The 23,304-nt window shown below is 37.4% G+C and overlaps 1 protein-coding gene and 2 non-coding genes across 3 annotated transcripts in view; 2 read left to right on the top strand and 1 right to left on the bottom strand.

The window, feature by feature from the left end:
* Nucleotides 1-9,094: 9,094 nt before the first annotated feature.
* On the top strand, nucleotides 9,095-9,166 carry Trnad-guc (transfer RNA aspartic acid (anticodon GUC)). The gene has a single exon. It is a non-coding gene; the product is annotated as a tRNA-Asp (tRNA).
* A 179-nt stretch (nucleotides 9,167-9,345) lies between these two features.
* Nucleotides 9,346-9,419, bottom strand: Trnan-guu (transfer RNA asparagine (anticodon GUU)). Its single transcript has one exon. It is a non-coding gene; the product is annotated as a tRNA-Asn (tRNA).
* Nucleotides 9,420-10,382: 963 nt separating this feature from the next.
* The window catches only part of LOC134821210 (glycogen debranching enzyme-like), a 112,489-nt gene continuing 99,567 nt past the window's right edge, over nucleotides 10,383-23,304 (top strand). Inside the window, exons 1-12 of the mRNA XM_063831904.1 lie at nucleotides 10,383-10,465; nucleotides 10,681-10,873; nucleotides 11,349-11,505; nucleotides 11,733-11,856; nucleotides 12,170-12,274; nucleotides 13,035-13,111; nucleotides 13,692-13,781; nucleotides 13,894-14,114; nucleotides 14,436-14,630; nucleotides 14,750-14,885; nucleotides 15,020-15,120; nucleotides 15,282-15,355. Coding sequence (XP_063687974.1) covers nucleotides 10,396-10,465; nucleotides 10,681-10,873; nucleotides 11,349-11,505; nucleotides 11,733-11,856; nucleotides 12,170-12,274; nucleotides 13,035-13,111; nucleotides 13,692-13,781; nucleotides 13,894-14,114; nucleotides 14,436-14,630; nucleotides 14,750-14,885; nucleotides 15,020-15,120; nucleotides 15,282-15,355 — 1,543 coding nt within the window. The 5' untranslated portion in view covers nucleotides 10,383-10,395. The remainder of the gene's footprint in view (nucleotides 10,466-10,680; nucleotides 10,874-11,348; nucleotides 11,506-11,732; nucleotides 11,857-12,169; nucleotides 12,275-13,034; nucleotides 13,112-13,691; nucleotides 13,782-13,893; nucleotides 14,115-14,435; nucleotides 14,631-14,749; nucleotides 14,886-15,019; nucleotides 15,121-15,281; nucleotides 15,356-23,304) is intronic.

The raw sequence follows: 23,304 nt of genomic DNA, 5'->3' as shown, positions 1-23,304 counted from the left end.
TGAGTATTTTGCACATGAATTTAACCGAGAGAGCTTCGAGTTGCACATCCAGTGGTGGTAGGTGGAGAGCAAGTTCGGTTAATTCCCTTTGTGGGTTCAGGACTGATCCAGATATTTTTAGAATTATTTTATTCCAGAAGCTTTTAAAGTGATTGAGACACTTGTGAAGCCAAATAGGTGCTGCGTAGAACAGTTTAGTGAGGACCATTGTCTTAAGGAGGAGAGTAAGGCTGTAAACGTTTAGACCGTAGTTGCGGTTAGTTGATTTTGTTATTAATCCCCACTTTCTTTTGCATTCTTTAAGTTTTTGAGACGCATGTTTCTTGAAATTGAGGTCCTCATCTACTATTACCCCAAGGACCTTCGTACTTTGAACGTAGTTGATGCTTTTCCCATTAATACATAATTCTGCAGGTTTCTGTTCTTCATTATAGGCTGCAGTTTTCAAGATTATTGCCTCTGTTTTATTTGTATCACAGTTCACTACTAGCTTGTTCTTGATGCACCACTTGCCGAGGTGGTCACATACCATCTGCATTTTTTCATGGCATCCGGAGATGTTCTCAAAGGAAATCATAAGTGTACCGTCATCAGCAAATTTGTAGCAGCTTAGATATCTTTTTACCTCTTCCGGGGTGTTGTGCGTCATGTCTGCTATGTAAAGGATAAAGAGGAGAGGTGAGAGTACAGCCCCCTGAGGTAGTCCAAATATTGTACATTTTCTATTTTCTCCTTTATAGTTGTTCACTTTTAGACATATCGTCCGGTTGAACAGGAAACTTCTCAGCACGTTAAGAATATTTCCTTGAATACCGAGAGTTGATAGTTTGACACATAGTGATGGAAGATGAACACTGTCAAATGCCTTTTCGAAGTCAAGGAAAAGCACTATACATGCCAGCTTCTGTCGTTTAACTTCCTCAAGGTTAGCCAGCATTCTGAAAAGATATCGCGTTGTTGATCTCCCTCCAATAAAACCTTCCTGATCTTCATCAAGAGTTCCCTCAATGTCCAGGAAGAGTCTCAATCTTTTATCTAGCACTCTTTCACAAATCTTTCCAAAGTAGGATGATATGGAAATCGGTCTATAAGCACCAGGTATCATGTAGCTGGATTTTCCTTCTTTCCTCAAGAATGTTACATCGGAAGATTTCCACAGCCATTTTCCTGTGCTCATACACCAGTTAAATATGATCTGCAAGACGTGAAGACAATTTGTTTTCATGTGTTTGAGGATGGTGGGGTGAATATTGTCTGCATCACATGATTTGTCATTTGTTTCTTGCCTTTCTATAGCTGATTTTATCTCGTCTATGGAAATATGGTTGTTCAGCGGATCATCTTCATTGTAACTACTTGCAGATTTGCTGCTAACATTCTTTAATTTACTGAACTCATTATTTACATGCATTTCGTGCTCTTGGTCATTGGGTTGGTTTTGAAGGTGTTTTCCTGTGAAGAAAGTATTAAATAACAGCTCTTCCTTATCTTTTTCAGATGTGACCAGCAAGTCACAGTCTTTGAGGTTGCAGATGAAGTTGTCAGTTTTGGCCCCAAAAACTCGTTTATATTTTCTCCAGAATTGAGTGCAGTCTTTGGTGTTTAGTGCTTCAACTCTGTCACGAATCCATTCATTCTTTTCTTTAATCAGCGCTTTTTTGAATGATTCAATGCTTTCAGTGAGTGTGGCCTTGTTTCTGGGAGTTGACCTTTGCTTGAATCTTTCTTTCGCTTCTAGAGCTTCATTAGATAGAGTTGTAAGTGCAGGACACCAATATGGTTTTGAATGAATGGATACTGTCTTCTGAGGGATGAACATTCGGTTAGCCTCCTGTATTTTATGTAATAACTGTTGCCATAGCTGATCCCCTTGGTTTAATAACTCTGGGGCCGAACGAAGATGTTGACAGTTAGTCTCGATTGCATTTGACCATCTTTTCCAGTCTGCATTTTTCCAGTCCATACACACTCTGGGGACAGTGTCTGATTTTGGAATCCCTCTGCAGATTTCTTGAAGCACCGGATAGTGACCTCTTCTTGGGGCACCTGAAAATAATTCAACATCTTTATCCATCCACTGATTTCCCAACTTTGAGATGATGGGGCCTTCGGCTAACACTAAGTCAATAACACTTCCTCCATTTGTACAGACAAATGTGCAGTCGTATGGCGAGCAGAGAGTTAGGGTTTCCTTTTCAACGTAGTCTAGAAGCTTCTTTCCTCGCTGCGTGGTAACATGATCTCCCCAGTCATGATGTCTTGCATTAAAGTCTCCATATGTGAGAAGAGAGTTGAATTTATATTTAGCCTTATATTCTCTTGCTTTATCAATGTGGGCAAGGAGTCCTTCAAATTTTCTTATGGAATCATTAGAGTTATTGCAAGGTTTGCAATAAACTGATCCCACCAAATATCTCTTTCCTTCAACTTTTATTTGGCACCAAACAGCATCAACTTCGTCTACGTTAAGGTCATAGACCAACTCTGGATGTAGTGAAGGATCAATGACGAGCGCTACCCCAGCTGTCCCTTTATTTATGTCCCCAGCTTTATGAAATACCTTTTTATGAAGGAAACTTCCGTCTGATTGAGTCCAAGAGCTTGTTTCTTGAACCGCCATCAAGAGTATCTCATTTTCGTAGATAAACTTGTCAAGTGTCATCTCAGAGTTAGTTGACATCTTTGCTATATTTATTTGGCCAAAGATCATAATCTACTGTTGGGTTGTGTGGGTGATTTTGAACATTTGTTTGGTTGCATGTTGAGTTTCATGACAATATTTTGGTATGTTGAACAATCTCTGTTTGTAGCTACATGGCCAAAGACATCACAATTAATACAGTAGTCTCTTCGGTTACTCTTGCATTGATTGGAGTGGTGATTGTCTCCACATTTGCTACATGTTGCATGGTTTTGGGTACAAAGTTTAGCAACATGGCCAAACCTGTAACAGTTGTAGCATTGGATGATTCTCCTTCTCGGCTTATACTCTTCCGCAGTATAAATTACCTGTCCGAGCTTTAACCCATTTCCTAAGCATTTCTCATAGTCTTCCTTAGTCTGAAAGTTGATCTTAAGAGTTTTCAGAGAAATGTTGTCCCGTGTCACAAATCTTTTTGCCCTAGCTCCTGGATAACACCTTTCCACAGAAATTGTTAGATCACTATCCTGAATGTTTGTGGGTACTCCTTTGAGAATGACTGCCCAGCTTAGCTTTTCTAAGATCCTGCATTCTGTAGTCATGTTACTGTTTGCAAAGAAATCACCTTTCCATGATTCTTCTACTCTTATTGCATCTTCTTTAGATGTGAGCTCAATCATCAATGATCCACCTTTGGTGACAAATGTCGATTTTATGGCCATATCTTTAAAATATTTATTGAAGTTTCTCTTAATAGTTGCACTGTTTTTAAGATAATTTCTTGAGAGTCCTCTTGAGACTAGGACTGTCATGGAGTCATTAACAGTGGTTTCTGATGGCTGGTGAATGTAGTATTGTTTGCCCTCATATGTTTTATCTTCTGCTATGGTACTGAAAAGATCCAGGTTTGTGTGTCTTGTAGAAACACCTTGATGTCCAATTGCAGTTCTCTTGAACTCTACTCTGTTCATCTCTTTTAGGATGCTTTTATTTTCCTCCGTTATGTTATGCAGTGTGCGAAGTGCTTCATCCATACCACTGTCGGCTTGTGGGACTGAGGATACTTTGTTAATCAAGGGAACCCCCTTAGCTAACAAATTTCCCATATTCTCCGTTAAATTCGTCTTTAGATATTCAAAGTGTTTCGTTTCACTCTCTCGAAAGTCTTTCATTTCAGCCTTCATTTGGGACATAGATCTTTCGATAGAGCAGATTGCAGAGTGTTGCGATGCTAATACATCAACTTGGTCACTCAGAGTTCTGTTGATGTGGATATTTTGTTCTGAACTACTGATATTTGAGTACAATGTCAATGGGTCAACCATCTCTTTACTACAAACTAGCATATCTTGTGAGTCTACCTGAATATTTTTCTTTTTTCCCCCATCTCTTCTTTCAGGTGTTGAGGTTCGGATTGGACAACAAACTGGAGGATTGAGGTCTGGTGTTTTGATTATAGAGTCTTCTAGATGTGTATTGGACTCAATGGATCTCAAGGACAGACTGCTGCTGAAATTTCTGTCAGATTTGCTGCACAAGATAGAGAGGTTATCATATGTATCTGAAGCTGACAGATCTGAGATGTGTTCAGTTGGGGCCGAGTCATCTATGGAGGCGCTATCAGACAGCTGTTTATAGGGGTGAGTTGTTGTTTGCGTGTCCACATCGTTTCTCATTACAGTTGTGTACTCCCCATCTTTTTTGGTTAACTCTGCGATTTTAGCTTTAACTTTTACGGTGGCTAGATCCAGAATGTGGTTTAGTAGGCTTGGAGAGTCGCATGAATTACAAAGCCAATGCAAATTCTCAATTTTGCATATATTTCTATATGTGGAGTCTGCCATTGGCTTCTTTCTAGTTTCACCAGATCTTTTGGTTGTTGTTGTTGTTGTTGTTGTTTGTGAATCATAACATTTGTAGTGTACTTTCAGTTCACAGTATCCGCATGTGAGCAACTCCTGTTTGCATTCATTCTGGCAATGGCAGCATATCATCCCAGAGTCCTCTTGGATAACATGCAAGTCTTTCTTTAATATGGACGGAACAAGTGAAAAGTCTGATTCAAGATCGATCTGAAATGTGCTCGGTGTGTTCACAGATGTAGGACTTTTCGTTATGAGTTTCTGATTTCCCACTTTGTTATTGGGTCCTGATTTTTGATTTGCAGAGTTATGTAATGATATTTTGAGATGTGTCTTTAAAGGGGTATGAGGTGGTGATTGCATCTTTGTGAATAGAGTCTTGACTTGAGAGACATACTCCTTGTTCTCGGCAAACTTGATACAGGACCAGGAACAATCCAAGGGAGTTTTCATAGAAAATGCAAAGAGTGCATAGTCAAAGTTACTAGGTGCTCCAAACTGCTGTTTGAATTCTGTACCAGACTTGAGTTTGGTTGCCAGCCAGGTGTGGGGGTAAGAAAGTGCTCTTACTTTTGTATCAACAATGTTTTCAAGTCGTTCTTGGCCAACTGCAATCATCTGTGGGAGTGTTAAGGCCCACCATGGGACATCTGCTACATCGTGTAGTTTTTCTCCTATGTGCATCTGGTATAGCACTTTCTTTTTGTCTTCAAAGCTTAATGTTTTGCCAGAGTATGCAAGAACAATATCTTTAGGCAGGGAAATTTGGTGAGCAGTATCTGAAAGTTCAACAAAGGAGCAAAGAAAGTTTGACTGCCCATCAAAGCAAAATAAAACTTCTAAACTTGGACTCAATAGTTGAAGCTGTTTGTATATGTGACTTGTTTTTATACAGTTTGTGAGCATCTTTTTGTTTGAGGCTGACACAACAACTGAGTCTGTGGTCTCTAATAGATTACAATACAAACTTTCGAATTGGTTGTTTTTTGCAGTGTCAACTGTTGCAATTGACACAACCTTTGGTTTGTTAGGTTTCAGTTTATTAAACATCTTTGTGTGCCGTCACAAGAAACCAAACCAAGTAGAATTGTTACAGCTCAGAGCTTTTGTAAAACTAGCTTTAACTGTCACAATTCTATGATATCTGACTTGATTAATGTCTAGTCAGAGTAATGGGGTGTTAAGCTTTACTGAACTAGCTTAACTTTCCAGAAAGAGCTTTAAAAACGAGCTCTTGAAACAGGCAACACTTGGCTAAACTTTACTATAACTAGTTTTGCTAAGTGATTGTCCTTGTTAATGTCTATACACTGTTCGTTGTCAAACTGAATTCCAAATGTTTCCGAATTGATTAACAGTTTACAGTTTACAGTACCAAGTAGTAGAAAGTAGCTATTTTGTTCTCTTTGGACGTAGTCTGATTGTCTTTGCAGCCTTTGCTTTGCGCTTCGTTTAGAGATCGATTTCCCAACACCTGAAAGGATATGGGCACCAGAAAAGTGTGATAGGGATTGCCAGCAGTGCTGACAAAAGAGCTTTTCTGAGTTTAGATGAATGACAATTAATCTCAGCTGTGAAACTCACCGTTTAGGTATGAGTTGGGGTGGTTGCTGAGATGAGTGAGTGAGGAACACGAAAACTATTGTGTATTCTGCCAAACTTTAGTCATGCAACATACAACAATCTGCAATTGTTGTTACATTCTATTGAGGTGTGATGTCCCACTAGGGGTCCTCAATAAATGTAATAGATTTGTAGTGTTGTAATTAGTTTAAAAGTAGCCAAAGCTGTTGATAGGCAATATAAACATTACCATCTTGAGGATGAACTGATCAATCTTTACTGGTTGGATAATGGATACAGAGAAGAGGATTGAATTCAAAATCTCACTACAAAATCTCACAAATCCATACTAGGATTGGCTCCAACTTATCTGCAAGATATGTCGGATTTATGTTTGGTGTAGGTAGCCTCTCTGTAGTAGCTTCTAAGATGTACAATCAATTTGCTAATTCTTTGAAATCATTAAAGCTCTTCTAAAAACTTTGTCGAAAAACTATTCAAGTCATATTTGGTGAAAGACCTTCAATTTAAAAAATATAACCTCATCGAATATTTTGAAATGGCCACAACCCATTTAAATATTTTAGTTTCTCTTATTCCGTCACATCTTACTATACATTTCTAACAGAGTAATCGTATAGTATCAATTAAACCAATTCAGTATCAACAAACCACGATAAACTATGTAGAAGATAAGAGGTATGTCACAAATAGAGCCGACTCTAGAGGAAAAAGCATATGATAAAAACGATAGGAAATAGTATGAATGGGTACTCCACATCAAAGAGAATACATGAAAACATAGTTAGTAATCAAATTACACATCAAAAAGATAACCAAAGAGGGTGAAAAGGAGTTTCGAAATGCGACAATAATACTGAAATTCAACCTAGGTATTCTTGTGACAATATGACAGTATTTGCTTTAGCGCTCGATTTTCATACCACGGTGTAAATATTCGAAAATATGCGCGGCGCACCTAAAATTTTGGTTCCATTAAACATGAATTTTTTGGTCAAAATTATATTAAATATACTTTAATTAATTGTTATTACAAGATATAAGTTTAAAAATTTTCAAAATATAGCATATAAGTACCAAAAATAAATTGCGCGCAAAAAAGTCAAAATTTTTACCACTTTTTTGGATTTTTACCTCAGAACAAATAGAGGGATTTGTTTTATTTTTACACAATCTTGTGCGGCTGTCTTTTAGCTATCTTCATGCAAGTTTTGCCGACATACCAACAAAATTAACTTGCTCAAAATATCAAAAAACATGGTTTTTTGGCCTATTTTTGGCCCAAAAATCGGTTTTTTGCTATTTTACCCCAGAACAATCAGTCCAATCATTTTAAAACCACTTTCAATCGATTCTACGGTCAAAAATACGTCTAGTAAGATGTATCTGGGGTCCCTAGCGTATCGAGCAGACAATGCCCGTAAGAGCCTCTACTAAAGGTGGCAAAGGAGTATATTCTACTTTTGACCATTGTTTGACATACGTTGCATGCAGCTTTTCACGCGCGCCGCCGAAGGCGGGAAAAGGGGCATACAATGAAAGAAATCGGACTTTTTAGAGGGACGCATATTCTGCGTCCCTATTATCCTATTTGACCAAATATGGGAGTAATTGACTGAGATGGCGCGCGCGCGCGCCACCAAAACATTTAAATGCATTGTAGATCTAAATTGTATATTATGCTAGTTAAGTAGTTAGCTAATTAGTGATTCACTTCCGGCGCGAGAACAAAGCGCCAGGGTCAAAATAAGACAATTCTTCGCGCGAACTTGTAAATTTACTTACGCCGCGCAGAGATGTGCCTTCATGGTGTAGCCATAATATCTCTGATATTTGGATACAAAACATGTATTAAACCATTGTTAATGGTCAGGTTTTCGCCAATATCTTGTCAGGGGAGCATTTTTATCCCTTGTCATCCATGGGTGATTCGTAGTCAGCGTCCAAAAATACATCGATTCAGGTTAGTTGGTTTCAACTGTCGGGCGGGGCAGCTATAATAAATTACATTTCCAGCACAAAGCGAGTGCTAGTGTAAATTATTCGTATTAATTCTGCTATATATATAACGAGGATTAGAATTGTGGAATCAACACTTTTAAGATCGGTAATATGGTTAAGAAAGGTCAAGAAAGCTAGAAACACACTGTCATGGGTGTTTAGTGTCTTCAAAACTCGTGATAGGACCGTAATGACTACCCTATTATATACCCTATTATATATAAGTGTTTGGTCAGAAGCCTACTAGAGTACTGTTGTCCGCTGTGGGACCCTGTTAAGGTGACTGAGATCCAGCTTTTGGAGGGGGTCCAGTGAACATTCTACGATCGTATATGCGGTCTGGAAAATATGAACTACTGGGAGAGGCTTTCACATCTAAAGCTAATGTCACTGCAGCGCAGAAGGGAACGGTACACTATTCTGATGATGTGGAAGATCCTTCACAATGTTGTCCCCAATTGCAGCAATATAAGATTCACAAAAACATCCAGACATGGTACTCGACCAATCATCCCTTCCCTGTCTAGGTTGAGTTCCTCGAGCAACCAGACACTCTATGACAGTTAATAAAACACAAGTTTAATATAACAGAAGTTAAATTTATTACCAATTATTCAATCAATACATATCAAAAATTCTAATATTGGAAACACAATGCAAAATGGATGTCTTAAACTATAATTTTGTTGTGACTAATAATCTATTGACTTTCAAAGTTGAATTTTAGTTAAGTATGAAATGCCACCAGCTGCAGCTGGTCTAATTCCCTGGTAGACTACTCGACATCGAGGTGGTCAGAAATCTTATGACCCTTCCTGCTACAAGGATAAACACAACCAAAGTAACCAAAGTAAGTAAGTGATCTTAGCTAGCAGAACTAGACCAAATTCAAAGGAAGCTCCATATATGATCTCAAGTAAACATATATAGTCCTGTATTCCATACTCAGTCAGCTGTGTCCAGAATCTTAATAAAATTGATTTGGTCAAATTTCAATTTTACTATCTCCGTGTTAGTATAGTGGTGAGTATACCCGCCTGTCACGCGGGTGACCAGGGTTCGATTCCCTGACATGGAGTCTTTTTATATTCTATTTACCATATTCTTCTACTTTATCAAAACTTTGTTCAGAATTGTTATAAATTACTGTTGATTTTTAGTATTGGCGCAATACTCTAATAATTTAACTTACAATTACAGATAGTAAATAGGCTTACCTGGGGAACTCTGGTAATAATACTAGAACATCAAAAAAATCGCTCCTAGCTGGACTTGAACCAGCAACCTTTCGATTAACAGTCGAACGCGCTAACCGATTGCGCCATAGAAGCTTATTCCAACCAAGAATTCAAGACTCAAGAGGCAAGTTTGGGTGTGTAAACTTCAAAGTCTGCACTCTCTAATTCTGTATGACCCTGGATGTTTTCGACGTATTTTTTGTAAAAGGTATATATACCTCCTAACTACTCTCTTGCTACTCCAAGTCCCCTAAAATATCTGGTCTAAAGGTCCTGCTAGTTATATTATATTTTTAACAAAATTGTTGTTTTCTTTCTTTTATATTCTGGTGAAATAGATAATTATCAAAATGAATGTACAATGGCCCATGTTACATGAATATCAAGATCTGATTTTGTCAGTATTGAGAATGACTTGAAACCCCTTTCAAATGGGACACCCTTCATAATGATAGCATAACTGATGGCTTCTACACAAGAACTGCTGAATTTTAAAATGTGTCTGCTCAATTTCAGGACAAATTTTTGTTGATCTTTCAGTGAGTTTAATTTTGTAAATGTTTGTGTTCATTACCTCAATATCTCTGTAAAAGTAGAGTTGTGAATATATATATATATATCTGTTTACTCGTGGGGGAGCTTTTTAATGCAACAGCCCAGTGGCATAACATACCCATGTGCTGCCGTCCCTACTAGTTAAACAGTTAACATTGCAACATTTTCCCGCTTTATATTACCGATTTGCCACCTCCCTAAGGTTATCTCCCCCCCCCCCTCCTGTAGGGTGGTCGTATCGCCACTGCGACAGCATCCTGTTGTGACCAATCTTAATCACTGTTAAGTTCTGAAATATGGTAAACCTCTCCACCAGTCTCCTATAGCAATCTGATGGCATGATTAAATTGTACACTTTTATTTCTCTAAAAAAGAGGATTGAGTGATTATATTACCATAAAGTTCTGTTTGAATGATCGTCTTTGGAAATCAATATTGTTACTGGATAACTCACTTTTAAACAGTGTACATTTTTATATTCTCTGTAATTGGATTATTCATTGAAAGGAACATCATGGGTGTGCAAATATTGGAACTAAGCCCAGACCCTCAGCAGTCTAAAAAGATATTCAGGGCTCCCACAGGTAAGTTAAAACCGTCTCAAATAATTTCGGTGTGATGGTGAAATCTTTAGGTTGTTTGATTAAGATATACATAAAGAATGGAACATGAGTAACAGCACCTTGTATAAATCTTTATTCTGTTTTTGAAGGATACTGGTTATCATAAATGTTCATCTAAGTTTCATTCTAATGAAATTTTACTGAAATTTGAATAACCTCCACCCAATTATTCTCAGGTGATTTTGTTTGTCTTGACAGAAGTCCTGAGCTGAGGGGAATCCTACTCGACATAACATGTGTTAATCCTGTCGGAGAACAGATCCCGTTCAAATGTGAGAAGGAAAAAGCCATGTTTACTCTTAAATCTGCTGGACCTTATAAAGTTACTTGGAAGATGTGTGTCAAACCTTCAGATAAAAATCGGAACAGGTATATATTTTTTCAGGTTTTTCTATTTCTTAATTATATCAGATATGTAATAGAAAAAAAAGCTTAGAGAGTCCTCCAATACTTTCAAACTTTCCAATTTCTAACAAAAGCAAAGCATAATCCTCAGTCCATTTTACTTGATTTCGTACAATGTAACATTTTAAATGTAATAGTCCTCTTTCAAATAGGACTATTAAATTTAAACTACTTTTAAAGGGCTCTTTGTGCCTTTTTTAAAATACGTTACAATTCAATCATGATGGCATTTGTAACTGAGCAGCGTTTTAATATTACTAAATAGTGTGTTGCCTTCCTACTTTAAACGGTTAACTAGGTTACATTTCAGAAAATTTAATTTCACCTGAAAACGTAATTGAATTTAACACAGTGAGAATATCCACCATTGAGTTACCTCACATTCATCCCATCTCACCACATTACAACTCCTAATAAACTCTGACCAATGAATTTACAGTGTATACGTAGTAACAGTCCTAGCGGACCCTGTGATGACCAACTCTACAGATCTCACCACTTTGCCCAGTCTGAAAGTTGATCAGATAGCTGCCCAGTCCCATCTCACCAAATGTTGTGGAGACATCGAGAACTGGGAGGATGTTTTCAGGGTTTCGGTAAGGATTTTATTCGTAGCACAGCAACATGTAGTAGAAACTTTTCAGTCATGGCAGTCAACTTTTTTAGTAACATTCTGATGGGTCGGTTATGTTAGTCTTACAGAATTTCGGCTTTGTGCTAAAAAGTCGTACATTTCCAATGTTCCCAAGAGAAGGGATCTTAATAATAAAAATAGTATTTAATTGTTTTAATGTGATTGTGAGTAATAACAGTACACTATAAGCTTGAGTCCGGGTACAACACAGTACATTTGACGCCAGTACAGGAGCTAGGGATCAGCAGGTCATCTTACTCTTTAAACTCTCATCTGAAACTATCGTCCTCTCTTAAACTGAATAGCTCTGGAGGTGAGATTGCAGAGTCGTGCAAGAAAAATTAAATTGTATAGATCTTTTTAACTAATTGGTTTTAATTCAATCTTTCCCATTCGTATCTTGTTACAGATTTAAAACAATCTTTGTCAATGTAACGAAGTAATCCTTTTAAATTTCCAGAGATAGTTTGCCTCTCAAACTTGATTTTACCACTTGTTATAATTTTTCTTTACGATCCCAGCTAAACGCTAACTAAAAGACCCTAATAACCACCTATACTATTATATGTTAAACTTGATGTTTCAAGGTTGACTGGTTGTTAAAAAACTAGCATCTCTTATTTCAGGTTATGAGGAGGATTTGAAAGTGTTATCTGATCATCTTCAAGATTTACACCAGAAAACTGGAATGTTCTTCCTTACTGATGTTGTGTGGAACCATGTATCAGTTTGTGAGTTTCGTGTTTTGAAATTTTACTACATATAAGCTAGCAGTAAGCAGCGCCATAATCAATTTGGGAAGTTTCTAGATGGATGTAGATGAAATAATATTAATACCCGTACGTTTCCTCCTGGAGGGGGATTTGTTAAAAAAATATTTTTAAATATGGTGTGGATCAGGCACACTCTCGATTACTTTGTTATTGTTTCATTTGTCAATAATTCCTTTAGTCGTGCAGTGTCATTGGTGTACAGAAAAATCGAGAGAATATGAAATCAACAACGTTAAAATATATTTAAATCATATTTAAAACATATTTAAAACATATTTAAAACATATTTAAAACATATTTAAAACATATTTAAAACATATTTAAAACATATTTAAAACATATTTAAAACATATTGGTTTCCTCCGCTCCCGTATCCGGTCTCCTAGTAACATGGAGATTCTAAAAAATCTCATACTAAGTATTATTCTTGCACTCCAACTTATGTTTTATTTAAATCTGGTGGATTCGTGTAGTTTTATAGAATATAGAGTCTCATGATTTGATAGTCCTTTCGTTCAAATTTTTGATTGTTTCTGAATATACTTACTAATACTTAGTGAAGACAGATTCTGATGGAAATAAATAGCTTAATAACGTATCGACATTTCTACGTCATACTCATGTTCTCAATAAAAGTAATAGATTTGTAGTGTTGTAATTAGTTTAAAACTTTTAAACTAATTACAACACTACAAATCACCTCATTGTATATTTTCAGGCAACAGAGATATTCTAGAACATCCTGAGTCCTATTACAATCTACACAATACACCTAACCTTATTCCTGCGTATCTGGTATGTTATATTCTATTACATACTTTCAAATCTCTAAATTGAAATGTTTTTCCTCCCAAAGTTGTTTTACAACTTAATGATAATCGTGCAGCGAGTTTTACGAAGCAGTAAATCGCTGAGATGAGCTATAATGTAACTTGAATTGTGCTGTTGTAGAAACATAACAATGAAGCTGCGCTAGCAAATTGCCTGTACTGGATATTAACACTAGTCTGCATGAGCTCAGAGAGCTCTTCAATTTGCTGTTAATGCGTTATTTACCATGAAAGGACGTGTTGGTCGACACCAAAGTAATCTTTTAAAGTTTATTATAAATGATTTGAATAAAAGAAACCTACCATTACGTGATATTAATGATCTTTATGATCTTAGGGCTACTGCCTCTAACAGAGTTTTGTGGAGAAAATTATTTACCTCATAATTAACCTTTATTTTTCAGAGAACTGTTATGTTTTTTTGGGCACTTATCAGTCTCTTAAGATGTTTCTTTACTATTTCGAGATTGTTTTAAAAGTTAGATAATAATAATAGTGCATGAGTTTTTAATGCAGAACTGCATTGCTATCTTAAATTCTTTCAGATTGACAGAAGTATTCGCGAGTTTAGTTTCACACTATCAGATAGTTCTGAGATAACAAACCTCCATTCCTTTTACAAAAGACTAAGCAATGTAAGTATCAACTTATATTGAAAAGTAGATGTTACGTAAGTTTTTTCAAGTTTTTCCCAAAAATCGAATTTAATTCTGAAAATCTGTCATGAAATCTTTTCTTTGCTTACAGCATCTGGTGGAAACATCACGTAAACTGGAACAACTCTACAAAATAGACGCGGGCAAAATGTTCAACTCCAAAGAAAGTACCACAGATTCACTGAATGATTCAATCTTGAAGAGATCGCATATTGATGATGTAGTGAAACAGTTGTGGCAGGTTGACTACTCACAGTCGGAGTATGGTGGCAGGGTCGATATGGGGGTTCTGAGAACTTTCCTCTCCAATCGGTAAGTGAAGCTATACGGTTTCAATATTTTGTAGAATTGAGGTGATGTTTCCGGTTTTCACTCGAAAAGTGCTATAATAATCCTGGACTAATCTTAAAATTAAGGCGTTATTGATTATTCGGCTTTATCCGTTTTAAAACATTAACAACTAGTCAAAACTGGTTTTATTAGTAAACTGGCAACGTGTCTAGAAGGGTCTACTTGAAAATAGTTTGGATCGCGCTCAGTTTATTTTGTAGACGTTTGCGCGCATCACGTACGTTCATAACATATACAGTGTAGACTGGAATTCACCAAACTATCACATGGTTACTATTTCAGTGAAATTACCTCGATACCAGAACAGAATTCTCAGATTGTAACAGCGATTAGTCTCTTTAACGAGTTCGTAGCACCAGCTGCCGCTCAGGAGGTCATCAGTAAAGTGACCACAGCTGTAGTCGGTGATGTGAAATACCGATTTATTGATGAAAACGGTCCAAAACATCAATTCGGAGACGTCCCTCTGGTTGAAAGGTAACTAGTCTCGATTTTAGTCTGTGATAGAGACTTTTGATTCCCATAAATCAAACATTGCTTTGTCCTGCCAATCATCGTACCATTCACTACGATTATTTAATTTCCAAAATGTCCAGGTATTTCCAAATATCGGATATTTCATTTGACAAGGAGAAAGAACTAGATATCTACGACAGACTTGATGCCGAGAGGATTAAAACTTGCAACGGTTGGACCACCGGCGAAAGTATTTCTGATATGAGCAAAACCATGGTAATTTACTGTTCACTAATCATAGAATGCTGAGTAGTAAGTATCACTGCAAAACTGGAGAACTCGACCATTAGATTAAATGGTATTAAATTCGTATCTTAGTCATGTTAGTGAAATTAGCTGATTGATTTCAGGCTTACACAAAGCGAGAGATAGTCATTTGGGGTGATAGTATAAAGTTACGATTTGGGAACTCCAGACAAGATGCTCCTTGGCTCTGGAATTACATGGAAAAGTTAGTTTACTGTAATCACCTTTAAGTAACTCAATAAAGCTGCCGACTAAAATACTACGTAACTTTATCTTGTCCTCATTTTAAGGAGAGGATACGGGTTAAAATTAGACAATTTTAAGATATCTAAATCTCATAAAATTTGCAATTGTCTTATAATTTAGGTACACCTGCGATATGGCAAAGTTATTTCATGGATTCAGAATAGACAACTGCCACAACACCGCCTTACATGTTGGTATGTATGTTGGTATGTGTATTGTGGTATGTTAGTACTTGGTATGTGTGAACTATCCATGAACTTCTTATTGTAACTCTTAATTCAATCAGTTATTTTAATTTTATCGTCTTCTATCTTTTAGACTCTTTACTTCTTAATCTTGGTTACAGTTAATTTTGCTCTGGGATTAATTCTTGATATCAATCAACGATTGATGTTTGATAAGTGACAACACCATTTTGATGAAGATAAAATCATCAGCGTTTCATCTAAACATCCCAGAAAATGAACTGGAATATCACCTAACAACTGGCAACATATGATCATATGCATGAAACAAATTTAATACCGGTTCTAAAGGAGGTTGCTTTTAAGTTTTCAATTAATTTACCGGCTCATCTTTTGGTCTCCAAGGTGCAAACCTAAATAACCGTTTCAAAATTGCTTAATTTGAAAAATTTTTAATAACCCGGTCTCGCGCGGAGGTGCCTCCTAAGGTTTTGGGGCAAACTTAACCGGTTGTGAGGAAAGGCTGTGGGGTTCAACAATAACCTCCTGGGCGAGGTTCCTAAATTTGAACTAATAACCCGGTTTGGGGTAGTGTCCCCTTTAATGGTTTTGTAAAAATTACCGGTCTCTGGGGTATTTGCCAAGGGTTTTGAATAATAACTGTTCTTGAGAGTTGGTCCCTCCAATTTGCAACTTTAAACCCCCTTGGGCTCCTGCGGGGGTTTCCTAAGGTGCAACTAAATTACCGGCCCTGCATGGTTCTCCTTAAGGTTTGGCAACTAGGTTTATGGTCCCCCCCTGCGGTAGGGGGCCCTAATTTGAATTTTAATAATGTTTCTTGCAGAAAATGTTTAAGGTTAAAATAAAATTTCTTAAAATTCCAATTTAAATATAGGGCTGGGGAAAAAAAGGTGCTTTTAAAAAGGTTTCAACAATAAAACCGTCCTCTGGGGGAGTGCTTTCCTTACGGGGGTCACACTAAAAACCCCCCCTTCTGCTGCGGGGTGGTTAAACTTAAGGTCAATATAACCTTTGGGATTCCCCTTAGTTTGAAATTTTTTAATACCGGTCTCTATATCTTTTAATTTCCCAACAAATTTTTAACCGGGTTCGCGGGTTAAGGTGCCCTAATTTTGCAATAAAACCCGTCCTCTAACTCACCGTGGTTTTGGGAACAAACCCGGTTTCTGGGGAAAAAGTGCCACTAAGGGTTTTACTAATAACCGGTCTTTCGGGGTGCTCCTTTTGCAATAATAACCGGCCTCGGGTTTTGTGGCCCCAAAGTTTGTCCTTTTGTAACGCTCCGGGAAAGGTGCCCTTAAGTTTTGACAAAGAACTTGTGAGTGTCTTTTTAAGTTTTGCATACTTTATTACCTGGTCGGGGGTTTAATGTTCCTTTTTAAGTTTTCAAGAATAATTTTCTCTGGGGTTAGTTTAAGTTTGAACTTTTACCATCTTCGGGAAGTTGTCTTTTTTTGGGTCAAAAAGGGTCCATGGTGTTTTTCCCCTTTAAAGGGTTTGGGAAAATAATCCGGTCTTGCGTGATTTTGCCCCCTTTGGTTTTTAAAATAATAATTTGGGGGTAAGTCTAAGTTTGCAATTAAAAACCGGTGTGAGTAGGTGTCCTATAAGGTTTGAACAAATAACGGGCAAAGGTCTTTAATTCAACAAGAGTTGATAACCGGTCTCTGCGGGTAGGTGCTCCTTAAGGTTTGCAACTAATAACCAGTCTCTGCGGGTAGGTGCTCCTTAAGGTTTGCAACTAATAACCGGTCTCTGCGGGTAGGTGCTCCTTAAGGTTTGCAACTAATAACCGGTCTCTGCGGGTAGGTGCTCCTTAAGGTTTGCAACTAATAACCGGTCTCTGCGGGTAGGTGCTCCTTAAGGTTTGCAACTAATAACCGGTCTCTGCGGGTAGGTGCTCCTTAAGGTTTGCAACTAATAACCGGTCTCTGCGGGTAGGTGCTCCTTAAGGTTTGCAACTAATAACCGGTCTCTGCAGGTAGGTGCTCCTTAAGGTTTGCAACTAATAACCGGTCTCTGCGGGTAGGTGCTCCTTAAGGTTTGTAACTAATAACCGGTCTCTGCGGGTAGGTGCTCCTTAAGGTTTGCAACTAATAACCGGTCTCTGCGGGTAGGTGCTCCTTAAGGTTTGCAACTAATAACCGGTCTCTGCGGGTAGGTGCTCCTTAAGGTTTGCAACTAATAACCGGTCTCTGCGGGTAGGTGCTCCTTAAGGTTTGCAACTAATAACCGGTCTCTGCGGGTAGGTGCTCCTTAAGGTTTGCAACTAATAACCGGTCTCTGCGGGTAGGTGCTCCTTAAGGTTTGCAACTAATAACCGGTCTCTGCGGTAGGTGCTCCTTAAGGTTTGCAACTAATAACCGGTCTCTGCGGGTAGGTGCTCCTTAAGGTTTGCAACTAATAACCGGTCTCTGCGGGTAGGTGCTCCTTAAGGTTTGCAACTAATAACCGGTCTCTGCGGGTAGGTGCTCCTTAAGGTTTGCAACTAATAACCGGTCTCTGCGGGTAGGTGCTCCTTAAGGTTTGCAACTAATAACCGGTCTCTGCAGGGTAGGTGCTCCTTAAGGTTTGCAACTAATAACCGGTCTCTGCGGGTAGGTGCTCCTTAAGGTTTGCAACTAATAACCGGTCTCTGCAGGTAGGTGCTCCTTAAGGTTTGCAACTAATAACCTGGTCTCTGCGGGTAGGTGCTCCTTAAGGTTTGCAACTAATAACCGGTCTCTGCAGGTAGGTGCTCCTTAAGGTTTGCAACTAATAACCGGTCTCTGCAGGTAGGTGCTCCTTAAGGTTTGTAACTAATAACCGGTCTCTGCAGGTAGGTGCTCCTTAAGGTTTGCAACTAATAACCGGTCTCTGCGGGTAGGTGCTCCTTAAGGTTTGCAACTAATAACCGGTCTCTGCGGGTAGGTGCTCCTTAAGGTTTGCAACTAATAACCGGTCTCTGCGGGTAGGTGCTCCTTAAGGTTTGCAACTAATAACCGGTCTCTGCGGGTAGGTGCTCCTTAAGGTTTGCAACTAATAACCGGTCTCTGCGGGTAGGTGCTCCTTAAGGTTTGCAACTAATAACCGGTCTCTGCAGGTAGGTGCTCCTTAAGGTTTGCAACTAATAACCGGTCTCTGCGGGTAGGTGCTCCTTAAGGTTTGCAACTAATAACCGGTCTCTGCAGGTAGGTGCTCCTTAAGGTTTGCAACTAATAACCGGTCTCTGCGGGTAGGTGCTCCTTAAGGGGGGGGGGGGCCAATGGGTATTTTTTTGTGAAACTTGATTTCGAGATAGCAATTGACCAACAAACTAGGACCGTGACCGAACTTTTGAGGGGGTCCCGGACCCCAACCGCCAAACGGTGCGCGCATGGCAGCCACGCCCATATTTGGTCCAAATTAGGCCCAATTTAGCCAAATACCCTGAACATGCCCAAAACCAAGGTTTATGGTGCTCTACTTGTAGCTAGTGGTCTCCTGAACTCGTATATGAAATTTCATCAAGATTGGACGAAAAATGACTGAGTTATGAGCCAAAAACCATATGCCCATATTTGGGCATACGCACCAAATTTGGTAGATTTTCGTCCCATAAATTGGTCAAATATCAATATTTTTGAATGAAACTAACTTTATATGAAAGGTAAGCCTAAACTACAGATTCTCTATGATAAGCTTAATATCTTAAATGTGGATCTGGCAAAACAAAAAATGAACAAATGCCCATCTCGTTCGCGATTTTGCGGAAAAGATTTCTTAAAAATTGAACACAATTTGGTTTCAATTTTTCATGAAATTTTCGGGAAACAATTAGAATCGATTTCCACCTTAATTTTAATAGGATTTTTTATTAGGCCTTAAAAAAATTTTTCGGCCAAATTCTGAATTTTTGGGTAAATTTTGGGAAATTTTGGGCCCCCAATTTTTTTAAAAGGCCCAAATCAAAAATCCATAATAACCCCTTTGGGGGAAAGTCGTTTTTTCCCTTTTCTGAAAAACATATAAAATATAATGAAACCCCATTAGTCATTTTTCAAATCAGGTTCAAATATTCGGAATGAAATTGGCGATTTGTTCATTTTGAACGTTTACAAAAATGTTTTTGTAGAAAAGGGGCATATAAACATAGAGATCGTTATAGTTTAATAAAGTTTGGTTTCATTCAAAAATTAAATTTTACAATTTTGGGAAAATGATTAATTTGTACAAAAATAGTCAATGTTTCCCAATACCAATATTTTTTGTCCATTTGTGTTTTTCGGTTAGAAACCACTAACAAGTAAAGCAACCCAAATTTGGGGTTTTGGGGTATTTCAGTAATTTGGCCATTCCCAATTGATTAATATGGGCCCTTTCCCAGCACCTTCTTGGGGGTTTCCCTAAAATTGGTCCCGGCTTTTTGTCAACTGCTTTCGAAACTTGTTTTAAAAAAATCAGTAACCCCTAAAAATTCAAATAATAAACCTTGTTTTTTCTGTTCAGTACAAATTTGGGTAATTTTAAATAGAGGCGTTCTTTGACCCTGCCTTGGGTTCCCGAAAACTGAATCTTCTTAATTTTCACCAGAAATCCAATTTAAAAATATTTATGGCCCCCCCAAGGAATAAAAACGGCCTGTTGAATCCCTTTCGTGAATTATTCGTCTTTATGGTGGTGTTTCGGTTTGTTCCTATTAAATGCAAAAAGCCAATTTTACAATTAACCGGCTAATTGGGATGCCCCTTTGTGAACTAAAAACCTTCCCAGGTGTTCCCCTTTAATTTGCAACTTTAATTAAGTGTTGCAATAGGTACCCTTTAAATTTAAAATTAAAGTTAAAAATTTGTGTTTTAAAATTTTTAATAAATAAAAGTTCCCGGAAAGGTTTTCATTATTGAACATTTCCTTTGGTTTTTTTTAAGGTTTGATAATAACCTTTGCCGGTGTCAATTTTTCAAAAAGGGCCAAAAACTTTTCTCCATTCTTTTTAGCGAAAACCATAATAATTTTTTATATGTGTTTAAACTTGTAAAATTTTAAAATAATCGCTTCAAAACTGTCCTTCCACCCAAAAACTTGATTTATATATGAATTTTGGAACCATAAATTTGTCAATGTTTCACGACCTATTGCTGAATTTTCATAATGAATCGTGGTAAGAAACACCGAGTCTTACAAAATGTTCTTGATATTCAGTGATTAATTAGGTTTACTCCATACCTCATCCCAAATTTCAAATTTACGCGTGATTAAATTGAGCAATCTTTTTATCGCAAGGTCCTTCATTTTGTATCAGACAATCAACATATATCATCTCAGAACAGCTCAATCTTATTCATAAGTTGTATCGGGCAACATAGGAGATTTCTGATACCTTACTTAGTAGTACTTTAGTAGGCGCATCTAGATAATATAGTGCTGCTGTTAATACTCAATAGTCTGTTGATTTCTCATAAGTAGAGTTTGAGTCAAGTTCATTCGCCGATTATACATTAAAAGATCGAATTGACTTTTAATTGATATTAATTTGCATAACGATTTACCAAAAATACGCGAAAACTAATTAAATTCGGCCCAATCATTATTCATGTAATCAGTTCTTGCTCGCTTAGTCATTTTCATAAACCTGTTGCCAAGCAACTGTCATCTTCAGATAATTAACAGTACAGATAATGACATGACCGAGTAAGTAGCCGCACCACAATGAAGATATTATCGGGTTGTAGTAGGTAAGAGTCTCTTCTTAGTAATCATCTAGGTATGCTGGTAATGGTATGTATCACGTGACTTATCTGTAGTGGTATTGGCTCCTGTCTTGTTATAGTTACATCCTTCTGCACTCAACTTTGTTGTAGTTATAATCTTCTGCCAGCCTGGAGAGTTACTCTTAGTGTAGTTAATTTCTAAAAATATGTCAGATTGACAGTAAAAATAAAGAACTCCCACTGTACCGGACCTCGCACGTTATTGCACGCGTAATTGCCAGTGCTTGGCTCGGAAGCATGGTATGTTGAATATGCCTTATATTACAGTGCGGGAGATTATAGGAGCCGGGTTTTAAGAAAAGCTCCCCAACGTGTACTGGATATAACAATCATAGTTTATCATCTTCAGTGAACTTCAATAGAGACATCACTGTCCTTTGTTACTTCATCTAGTCAGTAGTACCACGTGTTGGCTTGTCTCCGGAAAAGTAAATATTCTACATCTTTAAATAAATATTATACTAAATATTCTACATGTCCTTATTATGCAATTATTTATTTATAATTAGCTCCCCTTCCCCCCAATATCTTATATTAAATCTATTACTACCCAAAGCTATCACTTAAACACCTATTATTACTTTTCTAAGTCCTTAGCTACTCTTCTGCAAAAGCCCCGTACGCCTTTGCTATTTATTTGTATATTTATATATTTGATACTTTGATCTGCAACAACATGCTTTGATCCTATGGCATACATCGAGTTTATTTAATAAGTTAATAGCTGCTTTGATGCAGCCAAGCAGCTACAATTTTACATTAAGACTGAGACTACCTGGGCAGTGGGCTTCACTAATCATGAGTCTTGTCTTATTAAGAGGTATGCGTTTAACTTGTTCCCAAACTTTCTCATAGTTTATAAAAGCAATATTTTTCAGGATACAGCGTTTTTTATTCAATACTTTGATCTACGAGAAGGCGTATGAGCTTTATTTACTTCCGACAACCATTCTGTCATTCTGTGTTTGGAGATAAACTGGTCCGGGGAACTTGATCCGTAGTTCTACTGAAATTTAAGTACAATACAGAACTATAGTATTTCATAACCAATATAAGAAAAGTTTAGTAAACTGAAATAGAGACATCATAGTACTTTGTTCCTTCGCATAGCTAATGTCGTGTCCGGAAAAAAAAATATTCTAAAATATTTTCTTTAAATGTTATAAATGTTCTTTTGCACTTATTCAATAATAATAATAGGACCTGTTTTCCCCTCGCTACAACATGAACAAGCTCTCATTCCCGAAAGCTTGTAAGTTGTAACTGTTTATTCTGTCTTACTTTATAAAGTAACACAGTTTGGTACAGATACCGAACATGTACTCGTAAACGCAAAGAATTTACCCTTTTTAACTTATTTAATGAGTTAACGTGTTCCCACGGCATGTTACAAATTAATATTCGCATACCTGAGTGATTCCGTACCCTCAAACACAACAAGGAACATTCCTCGTGCAGGTGTAACTAACCCCAACTCCTAAAGATCACAATTATGATTTCCTAGCTTTACGTTGTGATCTATGATAGATGATAATTGATGGTAATAGTCCAGATGTAACAGTGTAATTGTGTATTAACAATATATTGTATTGTCATCCTCTCCCTCGTGTGATAACAATGTGTTTTGCTTTAAATTAGCATCTCTGTGATGAGCGGTAGCTGACATTTGATATGAAATCGACAAGTCAGTAATGATGCACTATGCAGCTCTGTCGCCCCAATATAATCCAGTGTACAATCTTAAGATTGATGGTTATAGTCATGTATAACACATGAAAACGATAATGTGACCCGCTCGTGACTCAAGCAGGTCAGAAGCGGGTCGCCTCGAGATACCTCGTTTCCATGTGTAAGTTAGCATCTCTCGTTGTTTGACTACACAATACACATGTTCGAAACACTTTGTTTATTGTTGCAAAGTTATTTGTCTGATAGTTTCACATGCTAATTTTGTGTAATTCTGCGACACAGAAGTGTTATCTTCAAGATAATTTGCAGTTCACAGTTGACTATCTATATTTAAAAAAAACTGTATTAATTGTTATTTGTACTTTATATTTGAGGATTTATCTTAATTTATTAATGTCTCTAAATATACTCCACTAGCATGAATTAACTAATTAATTAATTAATTAATTAACCCTGTTAGAGATTGAGTGTTCGGAGATATGTGTGACAGCTCAACCGAGGAGAGAATGAGTGTTCGCA

The sequence above is a fragment of the Bolinopsis microptera genome, chromosome 9, assembly GCF_026151205.1.
Source record: "Bolinopsis microptera isolate Bmic1 chromosome 9, MBARI_Bmic_1.0, whole genome shotgun sequence".
Lineage (NCBI taxonomy): Eukaryota > Metazoa > Ctenophora > Tentaculata > Lobata > Bolinopsidae > Bolinopsis > Bolinopsis microptera.
This window is presented reverse-complemented; position numbering and strand designations above follow the sequence as displayed.